Here is a 26141-nt window from a genome sequence, read left to right as displayed (position 1 = left end):
CTTTGGCTTAAAATCTAATTGATCTGATATAAGGATTGCCACTCCTGCTTTCTTCTGATGTCCATTAGCATGGTAAATTCTTTTCCACCCCCTCACTTTAAACCTGGAGGTGTCTTTGGGTTTAAGATGAGTTTCTTGTAGGCAACATATAGATGGGTTTGTTTTTTTATCCATTCTGATACCCTGTGTCTTTTGATTGGGGCATTTAGCCCATTAACATTCAGGGTAAGTATTGAGAGATATGAATTTAGTGCCATTGTATTGCCTGTAAGGTGACTGTTTTTGTATATTGTCTCTGTTTCTTTCTGATCTACTACTTTTAGGGTCTCTCTTTGCTTAGAGGACCCCTTTCAATATTTCCTGTAGAGCTGGTTTGGTATTTGCAAATTCTTTTAGTTTTTGTTTGTCCTGGAAGCTTTTAATCTCTCCTTCTATTTTCAATGATATCTAGCTGGATATAGTATTCTTGGCTGCATGTTTTTCTTACTTAGTACTCTGAATATATCATGCCAGCTCTTTCTGGCCTGCCAGGTCTCTGTGGATAAGTCTGCTGCCAATCTAATATTTTTACCATTGTACATTACAGACTTCTTTTCCCGGGCTGCTTTCAGGATCTTTTCTTTGTCACTAAGACTTGTCAATTTTACTATTAGGTGACGGGGTGTGGACCTATTCTTATTGATCTTGAGGGGGGTTCTCTGAACCTCCTGGATTTTGATGCTTGTTCCCTTTGCCATATTGGGGGAAATTCTCTCCAATAATTCTCTCCAAGATACCTTCTGCTCCCCTCTCTGTTTCCTCTTCTTCTGGAATCCCAATTATTCTAATGTTGTTTCGTCTTATGGTGTCACTTATCTCTCGAATTCTCCCCTCGTGATCCAGTAGCTGTTTGTCCCTCTTTTGCTCAGCTTCTTTATTCTCTGTTATTTGGTCTTCTATATCGCTAATTCTTTCTTCTGCCTCATTTATCCTAGCAGTCAGAGCCTCCATTTTTGTTTGCACCTCATTAATAGCTTTTTTGATTTCAACTTGGTTAGATTTTAGTTCTTTTATTTCTCCAGAAAGGGCTTTTATATCTCCCGAGAGGGTTTCTCTAATATTTTCCATGCCTTTTTCGAGCCCAGCTAGAACCTTGAGAATCGTCATTCTGAACTCTGGATCTGACATATTACCAATGTCTGTATTGATTAGGTCCCTAGCCTTTGGTACTGCCTCTCGTTCTTTTTTTTGTGGTGAATTTTTCTGCCTTGTCATTTTGTCCAGATAAGAGTATATGAAGGAGCAAGTAAAATACTAAAAGGGTGGCAACAACCCCAGGAAAATATGCTTTAGCCAAATCAGAAGAGATCAATCATGGCGGGGGGGGGAGAAAGGAGATAAAAAGAGGTTCAGAAAGAAAGAAAAAAAATTAAAAAAAGAAAACCAATAAAGAAAAAGTTTAAAAAGGGAAAAAAAAATATATATATTTAGATAAACTAGTTAGAAAATGTTAAAAAGAAAAGGGTAAAAGTTAAAAAAATTTAGCAGAAGAAGAAAAAAAATTGAAAAAGAAAAGAAAAAAAAATTAATTAACTGCAAGGCTAAAGAATCATGGGGAGAAAGCCATGAGTTCCGTGCTTTGCTTTCTCCTCCTCTGGAATTCCACCGCTCTCCTTGGTATTGAAACTACACTCCTTGGTAGGTGAACTTGGTCCTGGCTGGGTTTCTTGCTGACCTTCTGGGGGAGGGGCCTGTTGTAGTGATTCTCAAGCATCTTTGCCCCAGGCGGAGTTGCACCGCCCTTACCCAGGGCCGGGCTGGTAATCCGCTCGGGTTTGCTTTCGGGAGCTTTTGTTCCCTGAGCCCTTTCTGTAGAGTTCCAGAGGGCGGGAATGAAGATGGAAGCCTCCCGGTCTCCGGCCCGGAGGAGCCGAGAGCCCGGGGCCCCACTCTCAGTGCGCCCTCAGAGAACAGCGCCCAATGACTCCCGCCACCCTGGCCTCCGGCTGCGCTCCGAGCTGACCGAGCCTGCGACCAGTTCAAGGTAACCCCGAGCTGAGAGTCACTCCTCTGCTCTGTCTCTGTAGCTGGCTTCCCCGTTCTAATACCTGTGAGCTCTGCGACACTCAGACACCCCCGATCCTTCTGCGACCCTGCGGGACCTGAGGCCACGCTGACCCTGGGTGGGCTTCACCCTGGTTAAGCCTCTGGAGCGATGTCCCTCAGCAGAACAGACTTTTAAAAGTCCCGATTCTGTGCTCTGTTGCTCCGCCGCTTGCCGGGAGCCGCCCCCTCCCCCCGCGGTCTATCTTCCAGTCCCTTTGGATTCACTTCTCCGCCAGTCCTACCTTTCAGAAAGTGGTTGATTTTCTGTTTCTAGAGTTGCTGTTCTTCTTCTCTTCAATCTCCCGTTGGATTTGTAGGTGTTTGTAATCTTTAGATAAGCTATCTAGCTGATCTCCCGCTACCTGAAGTAGTCTCAGCCTGCTACTTCTCCCGAGGAGTTCTTTATAGATCCTGGATATCAACCTTTGTCTGTACTGTCATTTGCAAAGATATGCACTTCTGGGTATTTACCCCAAAGATACAGATGTATTGAAAAGAAGGGTCATCTGTACCCCAATGTTCATAGCAGTAATGGCCACAATCACCAAACTGTGAAAAAAGCCTAGATGCCCTTCAAAAGATGAATGGATAAAGAAGATATGGTCCATATATATAAAAAGCTCCCAAATACTAACACCATAACACATTAGCTGCTCTTAGTTTTTAAATTCTTTTTAAAAAAGATTTTATTTATTTATTTGAGAGAGATAGAGAGAGAGTGAAAGAGAGAGAGCATGAAAAGGGGAGGGTCAGAGGGAGAAGCAGACTCCCCACTGTGCAGGGAGCCTGATGTGGGGCTCTATCCTGGGGCCCTGGGGTCATGGTCTGAGCTGAAGGCAGATAATTGACTGAGCCACCCTGCACCTCTTTGTTTTTCTTTTAATTCTTTTCTAATCTTTTCCCACAGAGAAATGTCTCTTTTGCAAAACTGTAGTAATTGTTGAGATCATATTTTGTAGTTTGCTTTTTAAAAAAAATATTTATTTATTTGACAGAGATCACAAGTAGGCAGAGAGGCAGGCAGAGAGAGAGAGGAAGGGAAGCAGGCTCCCTGCTGAGCAGAGAGCCAGATGCAGGGCTCATCCCAGGACTCTGGGATCATGACCTGAGCCGAAGGCAGAGGCCTTAATCCACTGAGCCACCCAGGCACCCCTTGTAGTTTGCTTTTTACATTTAAACATAATAACAATTTTACTAAGTTTTGAGAAGGTTTTTGGTCTCTTGTGTGTAATTTTCTATAAAGGGAGTATACAATAATTTTGTTGACTGTTCCCTACTAATTGGATATATAGGTGTCAAATATGCCAGAATTTCCTGTTTCTGAGCCCCTGCAAAAACTGTTCTTGCCACCTGGAATTGTGTTTTTAATTCCATTCATAATGGGTTTTCTATCTTATCAAGGTTTTACTACATCTTAAAACCACTACTCAGAGTTCAAGCATAAAAGAAAGAGGATTTATGAATCAATGACTTGCCTGTGTATAAGATGCGGCTGATCATTCCTGGCATCACCATGAGGAACATGGGCAGCAGTTTCAGGTACCCACACATGATGCAGGCGGCCTTCACATGAGACATGTTCTTACCTGATAGGCAGCGCTGCACAATTACCTGCCAGGAAAACATGACATAGTCATCAAACAACTTGAGGATGATATAAAAGAAGGTGAGTGCTTCTTTTCAGGGATTAATGTTACAATAAGATCTGAGGCCATGAGTAATGGACAATAATGGACTTCAGAGTGAAATCAGAACTCGAATCTCTGCTCTACTTATTTGGGTATTTGGCCTTGTGAGATGCAGATTTTTCATCTCTAAAAAGGTTATCTTCAATTGAACATAATAAAAAATAAATTAAAAAATGGAAAAAAAATTAATGATAACTTTAACTTAGAGAAGGATATAAATGGGTCAATTGAAATGTCAATAATTACTAACTTCTAGAAGTATTTGTAAACTTGTGATTGCATTACACAATTCACATTTTATATGCAACTAATGAATTGTTGAACACTACATCAAAAACTAATGATATACTGTATGTTGGCTAATTGAACATAATAAAAAAACTTGTTATAAAAAATAAATAAAAGGGTTATTTCTTGCAGGACAGTTGAATATCTGGTATAATGTTTGTAAGACTCTTGATACATATGAGTCAATACACATCAGTACTATTAAAATGTTTACAGCTCCTAGGCTGCATTGCAACCATGGCCATGTGCTCCTCCAAGTACAAGGCTGTCACTACTGGTCTTTGCCACCAGTTGTGTGATTAAGTTGTGCTTTTAGTATTGTAAGCACCAAATAAGCCACATACTCATCAGTATCTCTTCATCATTAGAAAAGAATTGTCCCCTTGGGAAATCAAACTCATTGGGATAGAAACATCAGAGTCAGGCAGCCATCAGAAGAGAACCCCGAGACACTAATTTCTAGATTTCTTCAGAATATTCTGAGGACCTCATTGAGTTATGGAGCAAAAATAGTGGTCCTGGGAAATTCAATTTGTATAATTTTACCATTCCACTTAAGTTGTGTAATCCCTTAACTAAGAATTTTCTAGTAAAGCAGGATTTCTGCTTATAATACCATAACTTCTTGAGATTTTTCTTCTCAAGGAATGTCAGAATATAGGGATGGCTTTTAATGTTTCATTCTCTTTGGAGAGACAGATCTGTTAAGGATAGCAACAGTGTCACTCAGTGCTGGGGGAGCAGGTGCCATCTTTAGACAGAGGGCTTGAAACAGAAAGTTGGAAGAACAATGCAAAGGTGAGGAAGGTGAGGAAGGGTCAGATATCAAATCTAAGGGTGAATGTGAGGCCATTTACAGGAGATAAATCAGATGGTCAGAGGCAAATGTAAATAATAAAGATAGTTGCAGAAATCAATGAAAAGATGCACTCTTTGGTAGAGAGGTTGAGAAAATCAGTTTATTATATATAGAAAAGAAAACTGATTCCTCACTGACACAAGTGACCACGGGCCCAAGATGGGTTAAAATTGCAAAATTATAGGTTTGAGCTGACAGAGACTATAGATGGTGATGAAAACTTCATTCAAATTTTAGTATATGTGCTGCCAAAGCAAGCACAGTGATGAAAACTTCAAAATAAAAAACAAAAACAAACTCAAGTGCTATGAAAAGGAACATCCAAAAAACAAAAAATAAGATCTTGAGAGTTATAAATACAAAGGCAGGACACTGGAGGATAATATTGAGGAAATTTAGAAAGTAGAGCAAAAAGACCAAGAGATGAAAGATGGGGTATGAAAGATAAGGATACTAGAAAACCAGTTGTGGAAGACCAACATCCAAAAGCGGAAGGTTTCCAAAGGAAAACACAAAGTTCCATAGAGAAAAGACAGGTTACATCCAAAGGATCAAGAATAACTTCAGGCTTCTCACCAGTAATGGTGGAAGTCAGAAGACAATGAATTTATGTCTTTGGGAAAATTATTTCCAACTTAGAAATGTGTACATGACCAGAGGATCAATTTAAGAAAAGTTGAAGTGAAGACATTTCCAAACATGAAGACAAATCCACAATAAATTTATCTCCTGTTTTCCTCAGGAACTTGCTGGAGAATTCAATTATTAGAAGACAATATAAAAATCTGAAAACTGGAAAACCAAAAGGGAACAATGCAAGAATTTATTTAAATCACCTAGGGATCAAATTTACAAGTAAATTCTGATTCAGTGGGTCTGGGTAACATCCGAGAGCATTTATTTCTAATGTACTCCAAGGTGGTGACACTCCAATGGTTCACCAACCATGCTGATTTGCCTGTGGGGCACTCTGTGGATGAAGTCCTCCAGCTGGTTCAGGCCTTCCAGTACATGGATGAACATGGGGAAGTCTGTCCTGCTGGCTGGAAGCCAGGCAGTGACACAATCAAGCCTAACGTGGACGTCAGCGAAGAACACTTTTCCAAACACAACTATACTGCAGACAGGTGGGACGCCCGGGCTGTTGGCCTCCACCTGTGCCTCTACCTGGATACCCCATTGCTGACCCAGGAAAGGCCAGACTTGCCCCTTTAAACTCCATAGTCCATGACCCTGGAGGTTTGTACAACCATGCTGTACAAAGATTTAGAGAAGAGAAATACAAACCCAAATACTTAACTGAAGGAGCCAAAAATGTTTGCTTTTGAGAGACAGATAAGACAGAGAGCAGGACAACAGACATTTATTTTTCATAACAACCCTTGTAGAAGTGTTTGGCTGTTTAAACAATGTGTGTGCAAGCATGTGTGTTTATATGTGTACAAAATAGAGACTAGATGCTTTTCTATGAGTAGAAAAAGAGCAACATAAACTTATTTATACACCACACACATACTTTACCTGATCTGTGCACCAGTACCATAGAGCTACTATGGTCATTCCAAATATTGTTCCTGGCCAAGGAAGATCCCCTGTGACAGCATTTCGGAAAATGTGGAAGGAGTCAGCCTGAGGAGTGTAGCACTTGGAGCTGATCGTCAGGTTGTCCCCCTCAACTATGGTTGGGATGGCGTTCATGTACTTTTCTGTAAAACTCTCATAGCCTCCCACTTCGGTAAATGCTGCAAATGTATTGGATAACATGAAATGTTTAATAGAAATCTAATCATATTAAATCTAATTTAATAGAACTAAATCTATTATTAAATCTAATTTAATAGGAATCTGTTCATAGTTATTCCTTTGTGGTGGAGGTATCCAAGCATCTCCAACCAGCCTAGTCAAATCTTCAGTGTTCTCAGATCCATGTCTTTCTAGTACTTTCACTGGCATTGGCAATTCTATCATGCTTTCACAAGGTAGACAAAGCAAATCACCCTTTAAACCTTTCTCCTAAGACAACTATCATATGATCTCCCTGATATGAGGGAGAGGAGATGAAACATGGGGGGTTGAGGGGGTAGGAGAAGAGTAAATGAAACAAGATGGGATTGGGAGGGAGACAAACCATAAGTGACTCTTAATCTCACAAAACAAACTGAGGGTTGATGGGGGGAGGGGGTTGGGAGAGGGCGTGGGGTTATGGATATTGGGGAGGGTATGTGCTATGGTTGTGAAGTGTGTAAACCTGGCGATTCGCATACCTGTACCCCTGGGGATAAATATATATGTTTATAAAGCTGTAAAAAAAAAAAAAAAAAAAAAAAGAAAGAAAGAAAGAAAGGATGAATACCCAAGTTTTGTAGCAACATGGACGGGACTGGAAGAGATTATGCTGAGTGAAATAAGTCAAGCAGAGAGAGTCAATTATCATATGGTTTCACTTATTTGTGGAGCATAACAAATAGCATGGAGGACAAGGGGAGATGGAGAGGGGAGTTGAGGGAAATTGGAAGGGGAGGTGAACCATGAGAGACTATGGACTCTGAAAAACGATCTGGGAATTTTGAAGGGGTGGGGGGTGGGAGGTTGGGGCACCAGGTGGTGGGTATTGTGGAGGGCACAGATTGCATGGAGCACTGGGTGCTGTTATGCTGAAAAAATAAAAAAATTAAAAAAAAAAAAAAAAAAAAAAAAAACAAAAAAAACCTTTCTCCTTATGTCACTTTTGAAAATTGTTTTTAGTGCCTAGGTTTACAGTAAAAATAAAACTGCTATGTAACAGACTGATATTGATGTCTCATAACCATCCAGAACAGAAATAAGCCTGAAGGCGAGGTAACAGAGTGAGACTAGCAGAATTAGCCATGAGAAAGCCCCAACTCCTCTGAAAGGACCAGAAGCAATGGTCTCTCTTATTGACACAATGTCTGGTTATTCTGACTTTATGCACAGTCTGGTTTTTCTGATGCAATATTGTATTCTACTCATGCTAGAATTAAAAAAGTGAGAAGATAAGGAACAGATATTGGAGGCAGCAGATTATGTGTGGTGAGGTGAAATGGTGAGAGCCCACTGGGGGTCTGAAAAGGCAACAGAAGTGTAGAAAAGAACAATAATGGATAGAAACCCTAGAAAGAAGGATGAGCACAGGCATCTGGGCCCACCTAGGATAAGTTAAATAAAGTAGTACAAAATTCATCAGAATGTCATACATCCTTAGTGTTGTGGTTGTCATTAATTTACTTCTTCATTACTTATTTCATTTAGCACCAAAGTGTTTGTATGTGCCAAGCATTGTGCTAGGATTATGTGCAAAATAAATGTGCAGGCAGCAAAGGAAACAGTAAACGAAACAAAGAGGCAACCCCCGGAATGGGAGAAGATATTTGCAAATGACAGTACAGACAAAAGGTTGATATCCAGGATCTATAAAGAACTCCTCAAACTCAACACACACAAAATAGACAATCATATAAAAAAATGGGCAGAAGATATGAACAGACACTTCTCCAATGAAGACATACAAATGGCTATCAGATACATGAAAAAATGTTCATCATCACTAGCCATCAGGGAGATTCAAATTAAAACCACATTGAGATATCACCTTACACCAGTTAGAATGGCCAAAATTAGCAAGACAGGAAACAACATGTGTTGGAGGGGATGTGGAGAAAGGGGAACCCTCTTACACTGTTGGTGGGAATGCCAGTTGATGCAGCCACTTTGGAGAACAGTGTGGAGATTCCTCAAGAAATTAAAAATAGAGCTTCCCTATGACCCTGCGATTGCACTACTGGGTATTTACCCCAAAGATACAGATGTAGTGAAAAGAAGGGCCATCTATACCCCAATGTCCATAGCCGCAATGGCCACGGTCACCAAACTGTGGAAAGAACCAAGATGCCCTTCAATGGACGAATGGATAAGGAAGATGTGGTCCATATACACTATGGAGTATTATGCCTCCATCAGAAAGGATGAATACCTAACTTTTGTATCAACATGGATGGGCCTGGAAGAGATTATGCTGAGTGAAATAAGTCAAGCAGAGAGAGTCAATTATCATATGGTTTCACTTATTTGTGGAGCATAACAAATAGCATGGAGGACAAGGGGAGTTAGAGAGGAGAAGGGAGTTGAGGGAAATTGGAAGGGGAGGTGAACCATGAGAGACTATGGACTCTAAAAAACAATCTGAAGGGTTGAAGAGGCAGGGGGTGGGAGGTTGGGGGAACCAGGTGGTGGGTATTAGAGAGGGCACGGATTGCATGGAGCACTGGGTGTGGTGCAAAAACAATGAATACTGTTAGGCTGAAAAGAAATAAAAATTAAATATGTAGGACAGGAATTCAATCCAATGGAGGCTACAGAACATACAAAGAAATTGTTCTGCTAAGGGGAATATGTTTTTTACCAGCAATACAGGAAAGCTGCTAGGAGATGAGAACCTCCTCTCTTCATCCTAAGGTTAGGAGAAGGTGATTCCAGAGGTACATCACCAAAACTAAACAAAAAGAACCATAAGTAAGAATAGCATAGAAATTTGTTAAATAGAAAGCTTGCAAGGAATTGGGTACTAGCAGTTGTCTCTAGAGCTGCTCTCAATAGAACTTTCTGCTATGATAGAACATGTTCTGTCATATTCTTGGTGAATAGATGTATATCTATATCTATATATAGATACAGATATATTTCTTTTTACCCCATTTCTTCTCCCCCCAGTTTGGGGGTCTCTCCTGATTTGGTTAATGCACATTTTTCTGGGGTCTTTGCCACGCTTTTAGTATTTTATTCTCTCCTTCATATATTCTTTTTTTTTTTTTAAAGATTTTGTTCATTTATTTGACAGACAGAGACCACAAGTAGGCAGAGAGTCAGGCAGAGAGAGAAGGGGAAGCAGGCTCCCCGCCGAGCAGATCTAGAGTTCAGATTGATGATTCTATATCGATATCTATATCTGTGCTGCCCATATGAAAACTACTAGCCTTATATTGAGCACTTGAAATATGGCTAGGCAGGGGCACCTGGGTGGCTCAGTGCATTAAAGCCTCTGCCTTCAACTCAGGGCATGGTCTCAGGGTCCTGGGTTTGAGCCCTGCATCGGGCTCTCTGCTCAGCAGGTAGCCTGTTTCCCCCTTTCTCTCTGCCTGCCTCTCTGCCTACTTGTGATCTCTCTCTCTCTGTCAAGTAAATAAATGAAATAAAAAAAAGAAATATGGCTAGGCAAAAGAGAAAATGAATTTTAAATTTTGATTAATTCAAATTTAAATAGCCATATGTGACTAATGGTACCCATTTTGTGTCAAAATCACCAACTCTCTTGGTGGATTTGTTGTCTTTACAGTTTTTTTTTTAAAGATTTTATTTATTTATTTGACAGACAGAGATCACAAGTAGGCAGAGAGGCAGGCAGAGAGAGAGGAGGAAGCAGGCTCCCTGCTGAGCTGAGAGCCCGATGTGGGGCTCGATCCCAGGACCCTGGGGTCATGACCTGAGCTGAAGGCAGAGGCTTTAACCCACTGTGCCATCCAGGCGCCCCATGGTGTCTTTACAGTTTTATCAGTTTTTGCTTCACATTATCTTCAAGCTCTGTAATTGGTACCTGCATATTTAGAATTGTATTCAGTGTGGCTTGTGATTAGGTGCATGCATATTCAGAATTGTATTCAGTGTGGCTTGAGTGGTTGGAACATGGTGGTTGCAGGAGGGGAGGGATGAAAAGACACTTATTTTCATCTTATATCCCTTTGATTATGCACATGGATTTCCTGGGCAAAGGTAAACAGATACCATAATGAAAGAAAACAAAAATAGGCAAACTGTAAATTAAATTCATTAATAGTGCTTGCTGCGTGACTTAAAAGAATGAACTGATGCTAATTAAGTGAGAGTCATAAAGGAAAATCCAACCTCTGCTTGTATATTCCAACAGCAGAGGGAGTAACATACTTTAATAATTTCCATGGCATCAGTCATAACGAAGTTAATAGTCAGTTATCATTATCTTAAACCATTCTTATATTTAATCCTTCATTTTATGAAAGTTTTATATAAATAGTTTCTGTGCCTTGAATCCAGTGCACCAATATTTTTGCAAAAAACCAACTCAGTGAAACTGATTTTGTTGATTCCAAACACAAACATATTAAGATTAAACCTGAGCAAGAATTTTTTTTAGAGACAGGGAAGTTCTTCCCTCATGCTGAGATAGTATAGCAAGAAAGAAGTTAGGCAGATGTTTCAATGATGTAAATTATATAAATGATTAGAAAGTGTGACCATGTAGAACAGGGAGGCAGCAGTAAAGAGCAGTCTCACCATTTCCAGCCCTAGGGCACTGCACATACTGTCATCACTTACCATACCCCATGAGAATAAAAGAACCTATCAGCATGATGATGGTCTGGAGGGTGTCTGTGTAGATAACTGAGGCCAACCCCCCTGTGGAGAGAAAGAAAAGAACCAGGACATTTTATCTTTGTCCCCTCATCTCTTTGCCTTCACCTTTAGGTTCTCCTAAAACCAAACCCTAGAAACTCAGCAAAGAACATATGAAAAGCTCTTGGCTTGGCCACAAGCTTCTCTTGGCATCATTATCTCCTTAATTATGTATTTCATTGACCCTCCTGTCTCCCTTGCCTGGCCTCAACTCAAATTTTCTATGAATCATAGTGAAATTCCACACTCATGTGAGTTTCTGAATATTAAATGGTAGAAAAAGCGAAAGTTTATTATCATTAAAGTTTCCCTTAACAATCCTTTAATTCACTCCATGTAATACTCCATGTATACTGTTTCTCAAAAATTTGGGCACAGCCATTTTTACTCTAGTGTTGGAACATATCATTGATTCATAAGTTGAATGCCAGTTATATAGTCAGTCATTGACCTGTGTTTTGCTTCAGTGTTGTACAAACAACAACTTCTATTTCAACTCTAGACTTGCTAGGCTCTCAGTGAACAAGCTATTTCCTTATGATAGTGTCATTGGAAAACAAGGCTGATTCTGTAAAGGGAAGACTCAACTCTTATTTACTTATTTTTTTACTTAATTTTTTAAAATTAAAAAAAAATTTTAAATCATTTTTTAATTTATTTTCAGCATAACAGTATTCATTGTTTTTGTACCACACCCAGTGCTCCATGCAATCCGTGCCCTCTCTAATACCCACCACCTGGTTCCCCCAACCTCTCAGCCCCCCACCTCTTCAAACCCTCAGATTGTTTTTCAGAGTCCATAGTCTCTCATGGTTTACCTCCCTTTCCAATTTCCCTCAACTCCTTTCTCCTCTCCATCTCCCCTTGTCCTCCATGCTATTTGTTATGCTCCACAAATAAGTGAAACCATATGATAATTGACTCTCTCTGCTTGACTTATTTCACTCAGCATAATCTCTTCCAGGCCCGTCCATGTTGATACAAAAGTTAGGTATTCATCCTTTCTGATGGAGGCATAATACTCCATAGTGTATATGGACCACATCTTCCTTATCCATTCATCCGTTGAAGGCCATCTTGGTTCTTTCCACAGTTTGGCGACCGTGGCCATTGCGGCTATGGACATTGGGGTACAGATGGCCCTTCTTTTCACTACATCTGTATCTTTGGGGTAAATACCCAGTAGTGCAATCACAGGGTCATAGGGAAGCTCTATTTTTAATTTCTTGAAGAATCTCCACACTGTTTTCCAAAGTGGCTTCACCAACTTGCATTCCCACCAACAGTGTAGGAGGGTTCCCCTTTCTCCACATCCTCTCCAACACACGTTGTTTCCTGTCTTGCTAATTTTGGCCATTCTAACTGGTGTAAGGTGATATCTCAATGTGGTTTTAATTTGAATCTCCCTGATCCTGCTGTGTTCTTGACCTTAGCAGAAAAGCTTTCAGTTTTTCTCCATTGAGAATGATATTTGTGGTAGGTTTTTCATAGATGGCTTTGATGATATTGAGGTATGTTCCCTCTATCCCTACAGTTTGAAGAGTTTTAATCAGGAAGGGATGCTGTACTTTGTCAAATGCTTTTTCAACATCTATTGAGAGTATCATATGGTTCTTGTTCTTTCTTTTATTAATGTGTTGTATCAAGTTGATTGATTTGCAGATGTTGAAACAACCTTGCAGCCCAGGAATAAATCCAACTTGGTCGTGGTGAATAATCCTTTTAATGTACTGTTGAATCCTATTGGCTAGTATTTTGGTGAGAATTTTTACATCTGTGTTCATCAAGCATATTGGTCTGTAATTCTCTTTTGTGAGGGGGTCTTTGCTGGCTTTGGGATCAAGGTAATGCTGGCCTCATAAAATGAGTTTGGAAGTTTTCCTTCCATTTCTATTTTTCGGAACAGTTTCAGGAGAATAGGAATTAATTCTTCTTTAAATGTTTGGTAGAATTACCCTGGGAAGCCATCTGGCCCTGGGGTCTTATTTTTGTGATATTTTTGATGACTGCTTCAACCTCCTTACAAGTTATGGGTCTGTTCAGGTTTTCTATTTCTTCCTGGTTCAGTTGTGGTAGTTTATATGTCTCTAGGAATGCATCCATTTCTTCCAGATTGTCAAATTTGCTGGCATATAGTTGCTCATAGTATGTTGTTATAATTGTTTGTATTTTTTTTGGTGTTAGTTGTGATCTCTCCTCTTTCATTCATGATTTTATTTATTTGGGTCCCTTCTTTTTTCTTTTTGATAAGTCTGGCCAGGAGTTTATCAATCATTAATTCTTTCAAAGAACCAGCTCCTTGTTTTGTTGATTTGTTCTACTGTTTTTTTGGTTTCTATTTCATTGATTTCTGCTCTGATCTTTACTATTTCTCTTCTCCTGCTGGTCTAAGGTTTTATTTGCTGTTCTTTCTCCAGCTCTTTTAGGTGTAGGGTTATGTTGTGTATTTGAGACCCTTCTTGGTTCTTGAGAAAGGCTTGTATGTTTTCCTTTCAGGACTGCCTTTGATGTGTCCCACAGATTTTGAACAGTTATGTTTTCATTATCATTTGTTTCTATGAATTTTTTCAATTCTTCTTTAATTTCCTGGTTGACCCAATCATTCTTTGGAAGGATGCTCTTTAGTCTCCATGTACTTGGGTTTTTTTTTTAACGATTTTATTTTATTTGACAGATGGAGATCACAAGTAGGCAGAGAGGCAGGCAGAGAGAGAGGAAAGAGGAAGCAGGCTCCCTGCCGAGCAGAGAGCCCGATGCAGGGCTCAAACCCAGGACCCTGGGATCATGACCTGAGCCGAAGGCAGAGGCGTTAACCCACTGAGCCACCCAGGCTCCCCTGTACTTGGGTTCTTTCCAAATTTCCTCTTGTGATTGAGTTCTAGCTTTAGAGCATTGTGGTTTGAAAATAGGCAGGGAATGATCCCAGTCTTTTGATACTGGTTGAGACCTGATTTGTGACCCAGGATGTGATCTATTCCAGAGAATGTTCCATGTGCACTAGAGAAGAATGTGTATTCTGTTGCTTTGGGATGGAATGTTGTGAATATATCTGTGCTGTCCATCTGGTCCAGTGTGTCATTTAAAGCCTTTATTTCCTTGTTGATCTTTTCCTTGGATGACCTGTCCATTTCAGTGAGGGGAGTGTTAAACTCCTCTACTATTATTGTATTATTTTGGACGTGTTTCTTTGATTTTGTTATTAATTGGTTTATATAGTTGGCTGCTCCCATGTTAGGAGCATAGATATTTAAAATTGTTAGGTCTTCTTGTTGGACAGATCCTTTGAGTATGATATAGTATCCCTTCTCATCTCTTATTAGAGTCTTTGAATTAAAATCTAATTGATCTGATAGAAGGATTGCCACCCCAGCTTTCTTTTGATGGCCATAAGCATGATAAATTGTTTTCCAACTCCTCACTTTATTTATTTATTTTTTTAATTTTATTTTTTATAAACATATAATATATTTTTATCCCCAGGGGTACAGGTCTGCGAATCTCCAGGTTTACACACTTCACAGCACTTACCATAGCACATACCTTCCCCAATGTCCATAACCTCACCCCCCCAACCCCCCTCCCCCCATCAACCCTCAGTTTGTTTGTGAGATTAAGAGTCACTTATGGTTTGTCTCCCTCCCAATCCCATTTTGTTTCATTGATTCTTCTCCTACCCCCTTAATGTCCCATGTTGCATCTCCTCTCCCTCATATCAGGGAGATCATATGATAGTTGTCTTTCTCCGATTGACTTATTTCGCTAAGCATGATACCCTCTAGTTCCATCCACGTCGTCGCAAATGGCAAGATTTCATTTCTTTTGATGGCTGCATAGTATTCCATTGTGTATATATACCACATCTTCTTTATCCATTCGTCTGTGGATGGACATCTACGTTCTTTCCATAGTTTGGCTATTGTAGACATTGCTGCTATAAACATTCGGGTGCACGTGCCCCTTCAGATCACTACGTTTGTACCTTTATGGTAAATACCCAGCAGTGCAATTGCTGGGTCATAGGGTAATTCTATTTTCAACATTTTGAGGAACCTCCATGCTGTTTTCCAGAGTGGTTGCACCAGCTTGCATTCCCACCAACAGTGTAGGAGGGTTCCCCTTTCTCTGCAACCTCACCAGCATCTGTCATTTTGATTTAATTTTAGCCATTCTGACTGGTATTAGGTGGTATCTCATTGTGGTTTTGATTTGTATTTCCCTGATGCCAAGTGATGTGGAGCACTTTTTCATGTGTCTGTTGGCCATCTGGATGTCTTCTTTGCAGAAATGTCTGTTCATGTCTTCTGCCCATTTCTTGATTGGATTATTTGTTCTTTGGGTGTTGAGTTTGCTAAGTTCTTTATAGATTTTGGACACTAGCCCTTTATCTGATATGTCATTTGCAAATATCTTCTCCCATTCTGTCAGTTGTCTTTTGGTTTTGTTCACTGTTTCCTTTGCTGTGCAAAAGCTTTTGATCTTGATAAAATCCCCAAAGTTCATTTTTGCCCTTGCTTCCCTTGCCTTTGGTGATGTTCCTAGGAAGATGTTGCTGCGGCTGAGATCGAAGAGGTTGCTGCCTGTGTTCTCCTCAAGGATTTGGATGGATTCCTTTCTCACATTGAGATCCTTCATCCATTTTGAGTCTATTTTCGTGTGTGGTGTAAGGAAATGATCCACTTTCATTTTTCTGCATGTGGCTGTCCAATTTTCCCAACACCATTTATTGAAGAGGCTGTCTTTTTTCCATTGGACATTCTTTCCTGCTTTGTCGAAGATGAGTTGACCACAGAGTTGAGGGTCTATTTCTGGGCTCTCTATTCTGTTCCATTGATCTATGTGTCTGTTTTTGTGCCAGTACCATGCTGCCTTGATGATGACAGCTTTGTAATAGAGCTTGAAGTCCGGAATTGTGATGCCACCAACTCTGGCTTTCTTTTTCAATATTCCTTTGGATATTCAAGGTCTTTTCTGGTTCCATATAAATTTTAGGATTATTTGTTCCATTTCTTTGAAAAAAATGGATGGTACTTTGATAGGAATTGCATTAAATGTGTAGTTTGCTTAGGTAGCATAGACATTTTCACAATATTTATTCTTCCAATCCAGGAGCATGGAACATTTTTCCATTTCTTTGTGTCTTCCTCAATTTCTTTCATGAGTACTTTATAGTTTTCTGAGTATAGATTCTTAGTCTCTTTGGTTAGGTTTATTCCCAGGTATCTTATTGTTTTGGGTGCAATTGTTTTTTTTTTTTTTTTTTAACTTAAGGGAATAAGTTTATTTTACTATTAAGAAAGGAAAAGACAGGGGGCACTGGGTGGCTCAGTGGGTTAAGCCGCTGCCTTCAGCTCAGGTCATGATCTCAGGGTCCTAGGATCGAGTCCCACATCTGGCTTCTGCTCAGCGGGGAGCCTGCTTCCCTCTCTCTCTCTCTTTGCCTGCCTCTCTGCCTACTTGTGATCTCTTTCTGCCAAATAAATAAATAAATAAATAAATCTTTAAAAAAAAAAAAAAGAAAGGAAAAGACAGAATACCTGTTGAGCAAGAAAATTCTTGCCCCTCCTCGTTCCTGTTCATGACTGTCAAAGGCATCTGTATTGCCTCAGGAAGTAAGATTTTTTTTTTTTCAGCATAACAGTATTCATTATTTTTGCACCACACCCAGTGCTCCATGCAATCCGTGCCCTCTACAATACCCACCACCTGGTGCCCCCAACCTCCCACCCCCCACCCCTTCAAAATTCTCAGATCGTTTTTCAGAGTCCATAGTCTCTCATGGTTCACCTCCCCTCCAATTTCCCTCAACTCCCTTCTCCTCTCCATCTCCCCTTGTCCTCCATGCTATTTGTTATGCTCCACAAATAAGTGAAACCATATGATAATTGACTCTCTCTGCTTGACTTATTTCACTCAGCATAATCTCTTCCAGTGTTTTGGGTGCAATTGTAAATGGGATGGACTCCTTAATTTCTCTTTCTTCTGTCTTGTTGTTACCACCCCCTCACTTTAAATCTGGGTGTCTTTGGGTCTAAAATGACCTTCTTGTAGATAGCATATTGAGGAGTTTTCTTTTTTATCCATTCTGACATCCTTGTGTCTTTTGATTGGGATATTTAGCCCATGTACATTCAGGGTAACTATTGAGAGATATGAATTTAGTGCCATTGTATTGCCTGTAAGGTGACTGTTACTGTATATTGCATCTCTTCCTTCCTGATCTACTACTTTTAGGCTCTCTCTTTGCTTAGAGGACCCCTTTCAATATTTCCTGTTGGGCTGGTTTGTTGTTTACACGTTCTTTTAGTTTTTGTTTGTCCTGGAAGCTTTTTATCTCTCCTTCTATTTTCAATGATAGCCTAGCTGGATATAATATTCTTGGCTGCGTGTTTTTCTCATTTAGTGCTCTGAATATATCATGCCTGTTCTTTCTGACCTGCCAGGTCTCTGTGGATAAGTCTGCTGCCAATCTAGTATTTTTACCATTGTATGTTACAGACTTCTTGTCCCGGGCTGCTTTCAGGATTTTCCCTTTTGTCGCTAAGACTGTAAATTTTACCATTAGATGATGGGATGTGGACCTATTCTTATTGATTTTAAGGGGGTTTCTCTGCACTGGCTAGAATTTGATGCTTTTTCCCTTGCCATATTAGGGAAATTCCTTACAATAATTCTCTCTAATATACCTTCTGCTCCCCTCTCTCATTCGTCTTCTTCTGGAATCCCCATTATTCTAATGTTGTTTCATCTTATGGTATCACTTATCTCTCGAATTCTCCCCTCGTGGTCCAGTAGTTCTTTGCCTCTCTTTTGCTTATCTTCTTTATTCTCTGTCATTTGGTCTTCTATATAACTAATTCTCTCTTCTGCCTCATTTATCCTAGCAGTAAGAGTCTCCATTTTTAATTGCACCTCATTAATAGCTTTTTAAAATTTCAGCTTGTTTAGGTTTTAGTCCTTTTGTTTCTCCAGAAAGGGCTTTTATTTCTCCAGACAGGGTTTCTCTAACATCTTCCATGCCTTTTTCAAGCCCAGCTAGCACCTTGAGAATTGTCATTCTGAACTCTAGATCTGACATATTACCAATGTCCATATTGATTAGTTCCCTAGGCTTTGGTACTGTCTCTTGTTCTTTTATTTATTTATTTTTTTTGTGGTGAGTTTTTCCAGCCTTGTCATTTTATCCAGATATGAATATAATGAAGGAGCAAATAAAATACTAAAAGGGTGGCAAAGATATCAGGAAAATGTGCTTTAAAACCAAATCAGAAGATACCCCAAATTGTGGGGGGGGGGGGAAGGGGGTAAAAAGAAGTTCAGGAACACCTGGGTGACTCAGTGGGTTAAAGCCTCTGCCTTCGGTCAGGTCATGATCCTGGGGTCCTGGGATTGAGACCCACATCAGGCTCCCTGCTCAGCAGGGATCTTGTTTCCTTCTCTCTCTCTCTGCCTGCCTCTCTGCCTACTTGTGATCTCTGTCTGTCAAATAAATAAATAAAATTATTAAATAAAAGTTCAGAAAAAAAATTAAAAAAGAAAACAAATAAAAAGAAAGTGAAGAGAATTTTCTCAGGCTGGAGACTAGAACAAAGCCCTGTGCTAGATTTAAGGAATATTTTGATCTATTAGAAGAAGTTGTACCCCAAATTTTTTTAGAAGAAAAAACCCTATGTGTATACAAAAAAAAAATTAGATACAATGAAGGATAAAATATGAGTATAATAAGGTTCAAAAAAAATTTGTTTTATGTGTGTTGAGTTTGAGGAGTTTTTTATAGATCCTGGATATCAACCTTTTGTCTGTACTGTCTTTTGCAAATATCTTCTCCCATTCCGTGGGTTAGCTCTTTGTTTTCTTGACTGTTTCCTTTGCTGTGCAGAAGCTTTTGATCTTGATGAAGTCCCAAAAGTTTATTTTTGCTTTTGTTTCCTTTGCCTTTGGAGACATATCTTGAAAGAAGTTGCTGTGGCTGATATCGAAGAGATTACTGCCTATGTTCTCCTCTAGGATTCTGATGGATTCCTGTCTCACGTTGAGGTCTTTTATCCATTTTGAGTTTATCTTTGTGTATGGTGTAAGAGAATAGTCGAGGTTCATCCTTCTACATATAGCTGCCCAGTTTTCCCAGCACCATTTATTGAAGAGACTGTCTTTTTTCCACTGTATATTTTCCCCTGTTTTGTTGAAGATTAACTGACCATAGAGTTGAGGGTCCATATCTGGGCTCTCTGCTCTGTTCCACTGGTCTATGTGTCTGTTTTTATGCCAGTACCATGCTGTCTTGGTGATCACAGCTTTGTAGTAAAGCTTGAAATCAGGTAATGTGATGCCCCCAGTTTTATTTTTGTTTTTCAACATTTCCTTAGCGATTCAGGGTCTCTTCTGGTTCCATACAAATTTATGGATTATTTGCTCCAGCTCTTTGAAAAATACCGATGGAATTTTGATCAGAATGGCATTAAAAGTATAGATTGCTCTAGGCAGTATAGACATTTTAACAATGTTTATTCTTCCGATCCAAGAGCATGGAATGGTCTTCCATCTTTTTGTGTCTTCTTCAATTTCTTTCATGAGTGTTCTGTAGTTTCTCGAGTACAGATCCTTTACTTCTCTGATTAGGTTTATTCCCAGGTATCTTATGGTTCTTGGTGCTATAGTAAATGGAATTGATTCTCTAATTTCCCTTTCTGTATTTTCATTGTTAGTGTATAAGAAAGCCACTGATTTCTGTACATTGACTCTGTATCCTGCAACGTTGCTGAATTGTTGTATGAGTTCTAGTCATTTGGGGGTGGAGTCTTTGGGGTTTCCATGTAAAGAATCATGTCATCTGCGAAGAGAGAGAGTTTGACTTCTTCATTGCCAATTTGGATACATTTATTTCTCTTTGTTTTCTGATTGCTGTTGCTAGGACTTCTAGTACTATGTTGAGCAAGAGTGGTGAGAGTGGGCATCCTTGTCGTGTTCCTGATCTCAGCTGGAAGGCTGCGAGCTTTTTCCCATTGAGGATGATATTTGCTGTGGGTCTTTCATAGATAGATTCTGTGAAGTTCAGGAATGTTCCCTCTATCCCTATACATTGAAGCATTTTAATCAGGAACAGATGTTGGATTTTGTCAAATGCTTTTTCTGCATCAACTGAGAGGACCATGTGGTTCTTCTCTCTTCTCATATTAATTTGTTCTATCACATTGATTGATTTGCGAATGTTGAACCATCCTTGTAGCCCAGGAATGAATCCCACCTGGTCATGGTGGATAATCTTTTTAATGTACTGTTGGATCCTGTTTGCTAGGATCTTGTTGAGAATCTTAGCATCCATATTCATCAGTGATATTGGTTTGAAATTCTCCTTTTTGGTAGGGTCTTTGCCTGGTTTGGGGATCAGGGTAATGCTGGCTTCATAGAAAGAGTCTGGAAGTTTTCCTTCTGCTTCAATTTTTTGAAACAGCTTCAGGAGAATAGTGTTATTTCTTCTTCAAAAGTTTGGTAGAATTCTCCAGGGAATCCATCAGGTCCTGGGTTCTTGTTTTTTTGGGAGGTTTTTGGTCACTGCTTCAATCTCGTTACTAGATATCCATCTATTCTGGTTGTCAATTTCTCCCTGGTTCAATTTTGGGAGTTTATAGTTTTCCAGAAATGCATCCATTTCATCTAGGTTGCTTAGCTTATTGGCATATAACTGTTGATAATAACTTCTGATGATTGTTTCTACTTCCTTGGTGTTAGTTGTGATCTCTCCCTTTTCATTCATAATTTTATGAATTTGGGCTTTCTCTCTTTTCTTTTGGATTAGTGTGGCCAATGGTTTATTGATCTTATTGATTTTTTTGGAAAACCAGCTTCTAGTTTCATTGATACGTTCTACTGTATCTCTGGTTTCTACACACAAAACAGATAATCATATAAAAAAATGGGCAGAAGATATGAACAGACACTTCTCCAATGAAGACATACAAATGGCTATCAGACACATGAAAAAATGTTCATCATCACTAGCCATCAGGGAGATTCAAATTAAAACCACATTGAGATATCACCTTACACCAGTTAGAATGGCCAAAATTAGCAATACAGGAAACAACATGTGTTGGAGGGGATGTGGAGAAAGGGGAACCCTCTTATACTGTTGATGGGAATTCAAGTTGGTGCAGTCACTTTGGAGAACAGTGTGGAGATTCCTCAAGAAATTAAAAATAGAGCTTCCCTATGACCCTGCAATTACACTACTGGGTATTTACCCCAAAGATACAGATGTAGTGAAAAGAAGGGCCATCTGTACCCCAATGTTCATAGCCGCAATGTCCACGGTCGCCAAACTGTGGAAAGAACCAAGATGCCCTTCAATGGACGAATGGATAAGGAAGATGTGGTCCATATACACTATGGAGTATTATGCCTCCATCAGAAAGGATGAATACCTAACTTTTGTATCAACATGGATGGGCCTGGAAGAGATTATGGAGTGAAATAAGTCAAGCAGAGAGAGTCAATTATCATATGGTTTCACTTATTTGTGGAGCATAACAAATAGCATGGAGGACAAGGGGAGATGGAGAGGTGAAGGGAGTTGGGGGAAATTGGAAGGGAAGCGAACCATGAGAGACTATGTACTCTGAAAAACAATCTGAGGGTTTTGTAGGTGCGGGGGGTGGGAGGTTGGGGGAACCAGATGGTGGGTATTAGAGAGGGCACAGATTTCATGGAGCACTGGGTGTGGTACAAAAACAAGGAATACTGTTATGCTGAAAATAAAAAAAAATAAAATAGGAAGTTTTTTTTTTAAAATGAAAGGTATTGTGAAGATAAACTAGTTAAAAACGTTAAAAGAGGAAACGGTAAAAGTTAAATAAATTTTAGCAGAAGAAAAAAATAAAATTAAAAAAATTAATTAACTTGCAAGACTATAGAATCATGGGGAGAAAGCCATGAATTCCATGCTTTGCTTTCTCCTCCTCTGGAATTCCGCTGTTCTCCTTGGTAAGTGAAGTTGTTCTTGGATGGATTTCTTGCTCATTCTGGGGGAGAGGCCTGTTGTAGTGATTCTCAAGTGTCTTTGCCCGAGGCAGAATTGCACTGCCCTTACCAGGGGCCAGGCTAAGTAATCTGCTCGGGTTCGCATTTTAAAAATTGCTTTAGCTGTTCAGGGTCTTTTTTGTTCCATATAAATTTTAGGATTGTTTGTTCTAGTTCTGTGAAAAATGCTGTTGGTATTTTGATAGAGATTACATTAAATATGTAGATTCCTGTGGGTAATATAGAAATTTTAATATTCATTCTTCCAATTCATTACATTCCTTTCATCAATATTTTGTAGTTTTCTGAATATAGATCTTTCACTTCTTTGACTGGATTGATTAATGGGTATCTTATTACTTTTTTGGTGCAATGTGAATGTGATTCATTCCTTAATTTCTTTTTTTTTATTTCTTTTTCTGCTGCTTCACTATTAGTATATGGTAACTCAAGGGTCTATCCATGAAGAAGATCAAACAATTGAAAATATTTATGCACCAAATATGGAAGCAGCCAACCTCATAAACCAACTGTTAATCAAAATAGTCATATTGATATGAATACATTAATTGTAGGGTATGTTAACATGCCACTCTCAGTAATAGATCATCCAAGCAGAAAATCAATAAAGAAACAAGAGGTTTGAATGACACATTGGACCAGATGGACCTCATAGATACATACAACAGAACATTCCACCCTAAAACAACAGAATACTCATTCTTCTTGAGCACACATGGAACTTTCTCCAGAATAGGCCACATACTGGGTCACAAATCAGGGCTCAACCAATAAGAAAAGATTGAGATTATTCTCTGCATATTCTCAGACCACAGTGCTTTAAAACTGGATCTCAACCACAAGAAAAAGGTTGGAAGGAATTCAAACACTTGGAAGCTAAAGACCAACCTGCTCAAGAATGTTTGGATCAACCAGGAAATGAAAGAAGAGCTTAAACTATTCATGGAAACCAATGAGAATGAAGACACATCCGTCCAAAACCTATGGGATAAGGCAAAGGCGGACCCAAGGGGGAAATACAAGGCCATCCAAGCCTCCCTCAAAAAAAAAAAAAAATTGGAAATCCAAAATACACCAGTTCTCTTTGCACCTTAAAGAACTGGAAAATCAACAACAAATTAAGCCAACCCCACACACAAGAAGGGAAATAATCAAGATTAGAGGAGAGATCAATGAGTTAGAAACAAGAGATACAGTAGAACACATCAAGAAAACTAGAAGCTGATTCTTTGAAAGAATCAATAAGATCAATAAACCACTGGCCAAATTAATCCAAAAGACAAGAGAGAGGACCCAGATTAATAAAATTATGGATGAAAGGGGAGAGATCACAACTAACACCAAGGAAATAGAAACAATCATCAGAAATTATTATCAACAGCTATATGCCAATAAGTTAAGCAACCTAGAAGAAATGGATGCATTCCTGGAAACCTAGAAACTTCCAAGTCTGAAACAGGAAAAAATTGACAACCTGAATAGACAAATATCTAGTAATGAGATTGGAGCAGTTATCAAAAACTTCTCAAAAAACAAGAGTCCAGGACATGACGGAATCCCAGGGGAATTCTACCAAACATTCAAAGAAGAAATAAGACCTATTCTCCTGACTCTGTTTCAAAAAATAGAAACAGAGGGAAAACTCCCAGACTCTTTCAATGAAGCCAACATTACCCTGATCCCCAAACCAGACAAAGACCCCATCCAAAAGGAGAATTTCAGACCAATGCCTCTGATTATTATGGATGCCAATTTTCTCAATAAGATCCTAGCTAATAGGATCCAATGGTACATGAAAAAGATTATCCACCATGACCAGGTGGGATTTGTACTTGGGATACAAGGGCAGTTCAACATTCGCAAATCAATCAATGTGATAGAAAAAAATCAATAAGAGAAGACAGAAGAACCACATGGTCCTCTCAACTGATGCAGAAAAAGCATTTGATAAAATACAGCATCTGTTCCTGATTAAAACTCTTCAAAGTATAGGGATAGAGGGAACATTCCCCAACTTCATAAAATCTATCTATGAAAAACCCAGTGAATATCATTCTCAACGGAGAAAAGCTGATAGCCTTCCCATTGAGATCAGGAACACGACAAGGATGCCTACTCTCACCACTCTTGTTCAACATAATACTAGAAGTCCTAGCAAGGACAATCAGAAAACAAAGAGAAATAAAAGGTATTCAAATTGGCAAAGAAGAAGTCAAACTCTCTCTCTTCACAGATGACATGATACTTTATAAGGAAAACCCAAAAGACTCCACCTCCAAATGACTAGAACTCAAACAGCAATTCAATACTGTGGCAGGATACAAAATCAATGCACAGAAATCAGTTGCTTTCTTATACACTAACAATGAAAATACAGAAAGGGAAATTAGAGAATCAATTCCATTTACTATAACACCAAGAACTATAAGATACCTTGGAATAAATCTAACCAAAGAAGTAAGGAATCTGTACTTGAGGAACTGCAGAACATTCATGAAAGAAATGGAAGAAGACACAAAAAGATGGAAAAGTATTCCATGCTCATGAATCAGAAGAACAAACATTGTTAAAATGTCTATATTCCCCAGAGCAATCTATACTTTCAATGTCATCCCGGTCAGAATTCCACTATAAGGGGCTCCTGGGTGGCTCAGGGGGGTTAAAGCCTCTGCCTTCAGCTCAGGTCATGATCTCATGGTCCTGAAATCAAGCCAAACCTTGGGCTCTTTTCTGGGCAGGGAACCAGCTTATCCTCTTCTCTCTTTCTGCCTGCCTGTCTGCCTACTTGTGATCTCTGTGTGTCAAATACATAAAAATCTTTTTAAAAATTAAAAAAAATTCCACTGGCATTTTTCAAAGTGCTGGAACAAACAATCCTAAAATTTGTATGGAACTGGATAAGACCCTGAATTGCTAAGGAAACGTTGAAAAAGGAAAACAAAGCTGGGGCATCACATTGCCTGATTTCAAGCTTTACTTCAAAGCTATGATCACCAAGACAGGATGGTACTGGCACAAAAATAAACACATAGACCAGTGGAACAGGGTAGAGAGCCCAGATATGGACCTGCAACTCTATGGTCAAATAATCTTCGACAAAGCAGGAAAAAATAGTGGAAAAAAGACTGTCTCTTCAATAAATGGTGCTGGGAAAATTGGACAGCTATGTGTAGAAGAATGAAACTCAACCTTCTCTTATACCATACACAAAGATAAACTCGAAATGGATAAAAAACCTCAATGTGACACAGGAATCTGTCTAAATCCTAGAGGAGAACATAGGCAGTAACCTCTTTGAAACTGGCCACAGCAACTTCTTTCAAGACATGTCTCCAAAGGCAAAGGAAGCAAAAGCAATAATAAACTTTTGGGACTTCATCAAGATCAAAAGCTTCTGCACAGCAAAGGAAACAGTCAACAAAACAAAGAGGCAATTCACAGAATGAGAGAAGATATTTGCAAATGACACTACAGACAAAGGGCTGATATCCAAGATCTATAAAGAACTTCTCAAACTCAACACTCAAAAAACAAAAATCACATCAAAAAATGGGCAGAAGGTATGAACAGACATTTCCCCAAAGAAGACAGACAAATGACTAACAGAAACATGAAAACATGTTCATCATTATTGGCCATCAGGGAGATTAAATTTAAAATCACATTGAGATATCACCTTACACCAGTTAGAATGGCCAAAATCAACAAGGCAGGAACCAACAAGTGTTGGAGAGGATGTGGAG

General features: G+C 39.2%; 1 protein-coding gene across 2 annotated transcripts in view; it reads right to left on the bottom strand.

Moving 5' to 3' along the window:
• The window catches only part of LOC125082514 (solute carrier family 5 member 4), a 66720-nt gene that overhangs the window by 22122 nt on the left and 18457 nt on the right, over positions 1-26141 (bottom strand). For both annotated transcript variants that reach the window (XM_047698236.1, XM_047698237.1), the window contains 3 exons: positions 11287-11367; positions 6442-6662; positions 3561-3696 (listed from right to left, as the gene is read on the bottom strand). In XM_047698236.1, the coding sequence (XP_047554192.1) occupies positions 3561-3696; positions 6442-6662; positions 11287-11367 (438 nt within the window). The remainder of the gene's footprint in view (positions 1-3560; positions 3697-6441; positions 6663-11286; positions 11368-26141) is intronic.

Source organism: Lutra lutra, chromosome 12 (genome assembly GCF_902655055.1).
Source record: "Lutra lutra chromosome 12, mLutLut1.2, whole genome shotgun sequence".
In the NCBI taxonomy this organism is placed as follows: domain Eukaryota; kingdom Metazoa; phylum Chordata; class Mammalia; order Carnivora; family Mustelidae; genus Lutra; species Lutra lutra.
The sequence above is the reverse complement of the archived record's forward strand: the minus strand, read 5'-3'. Positions and strand labels throughout refer to the sequence as shown.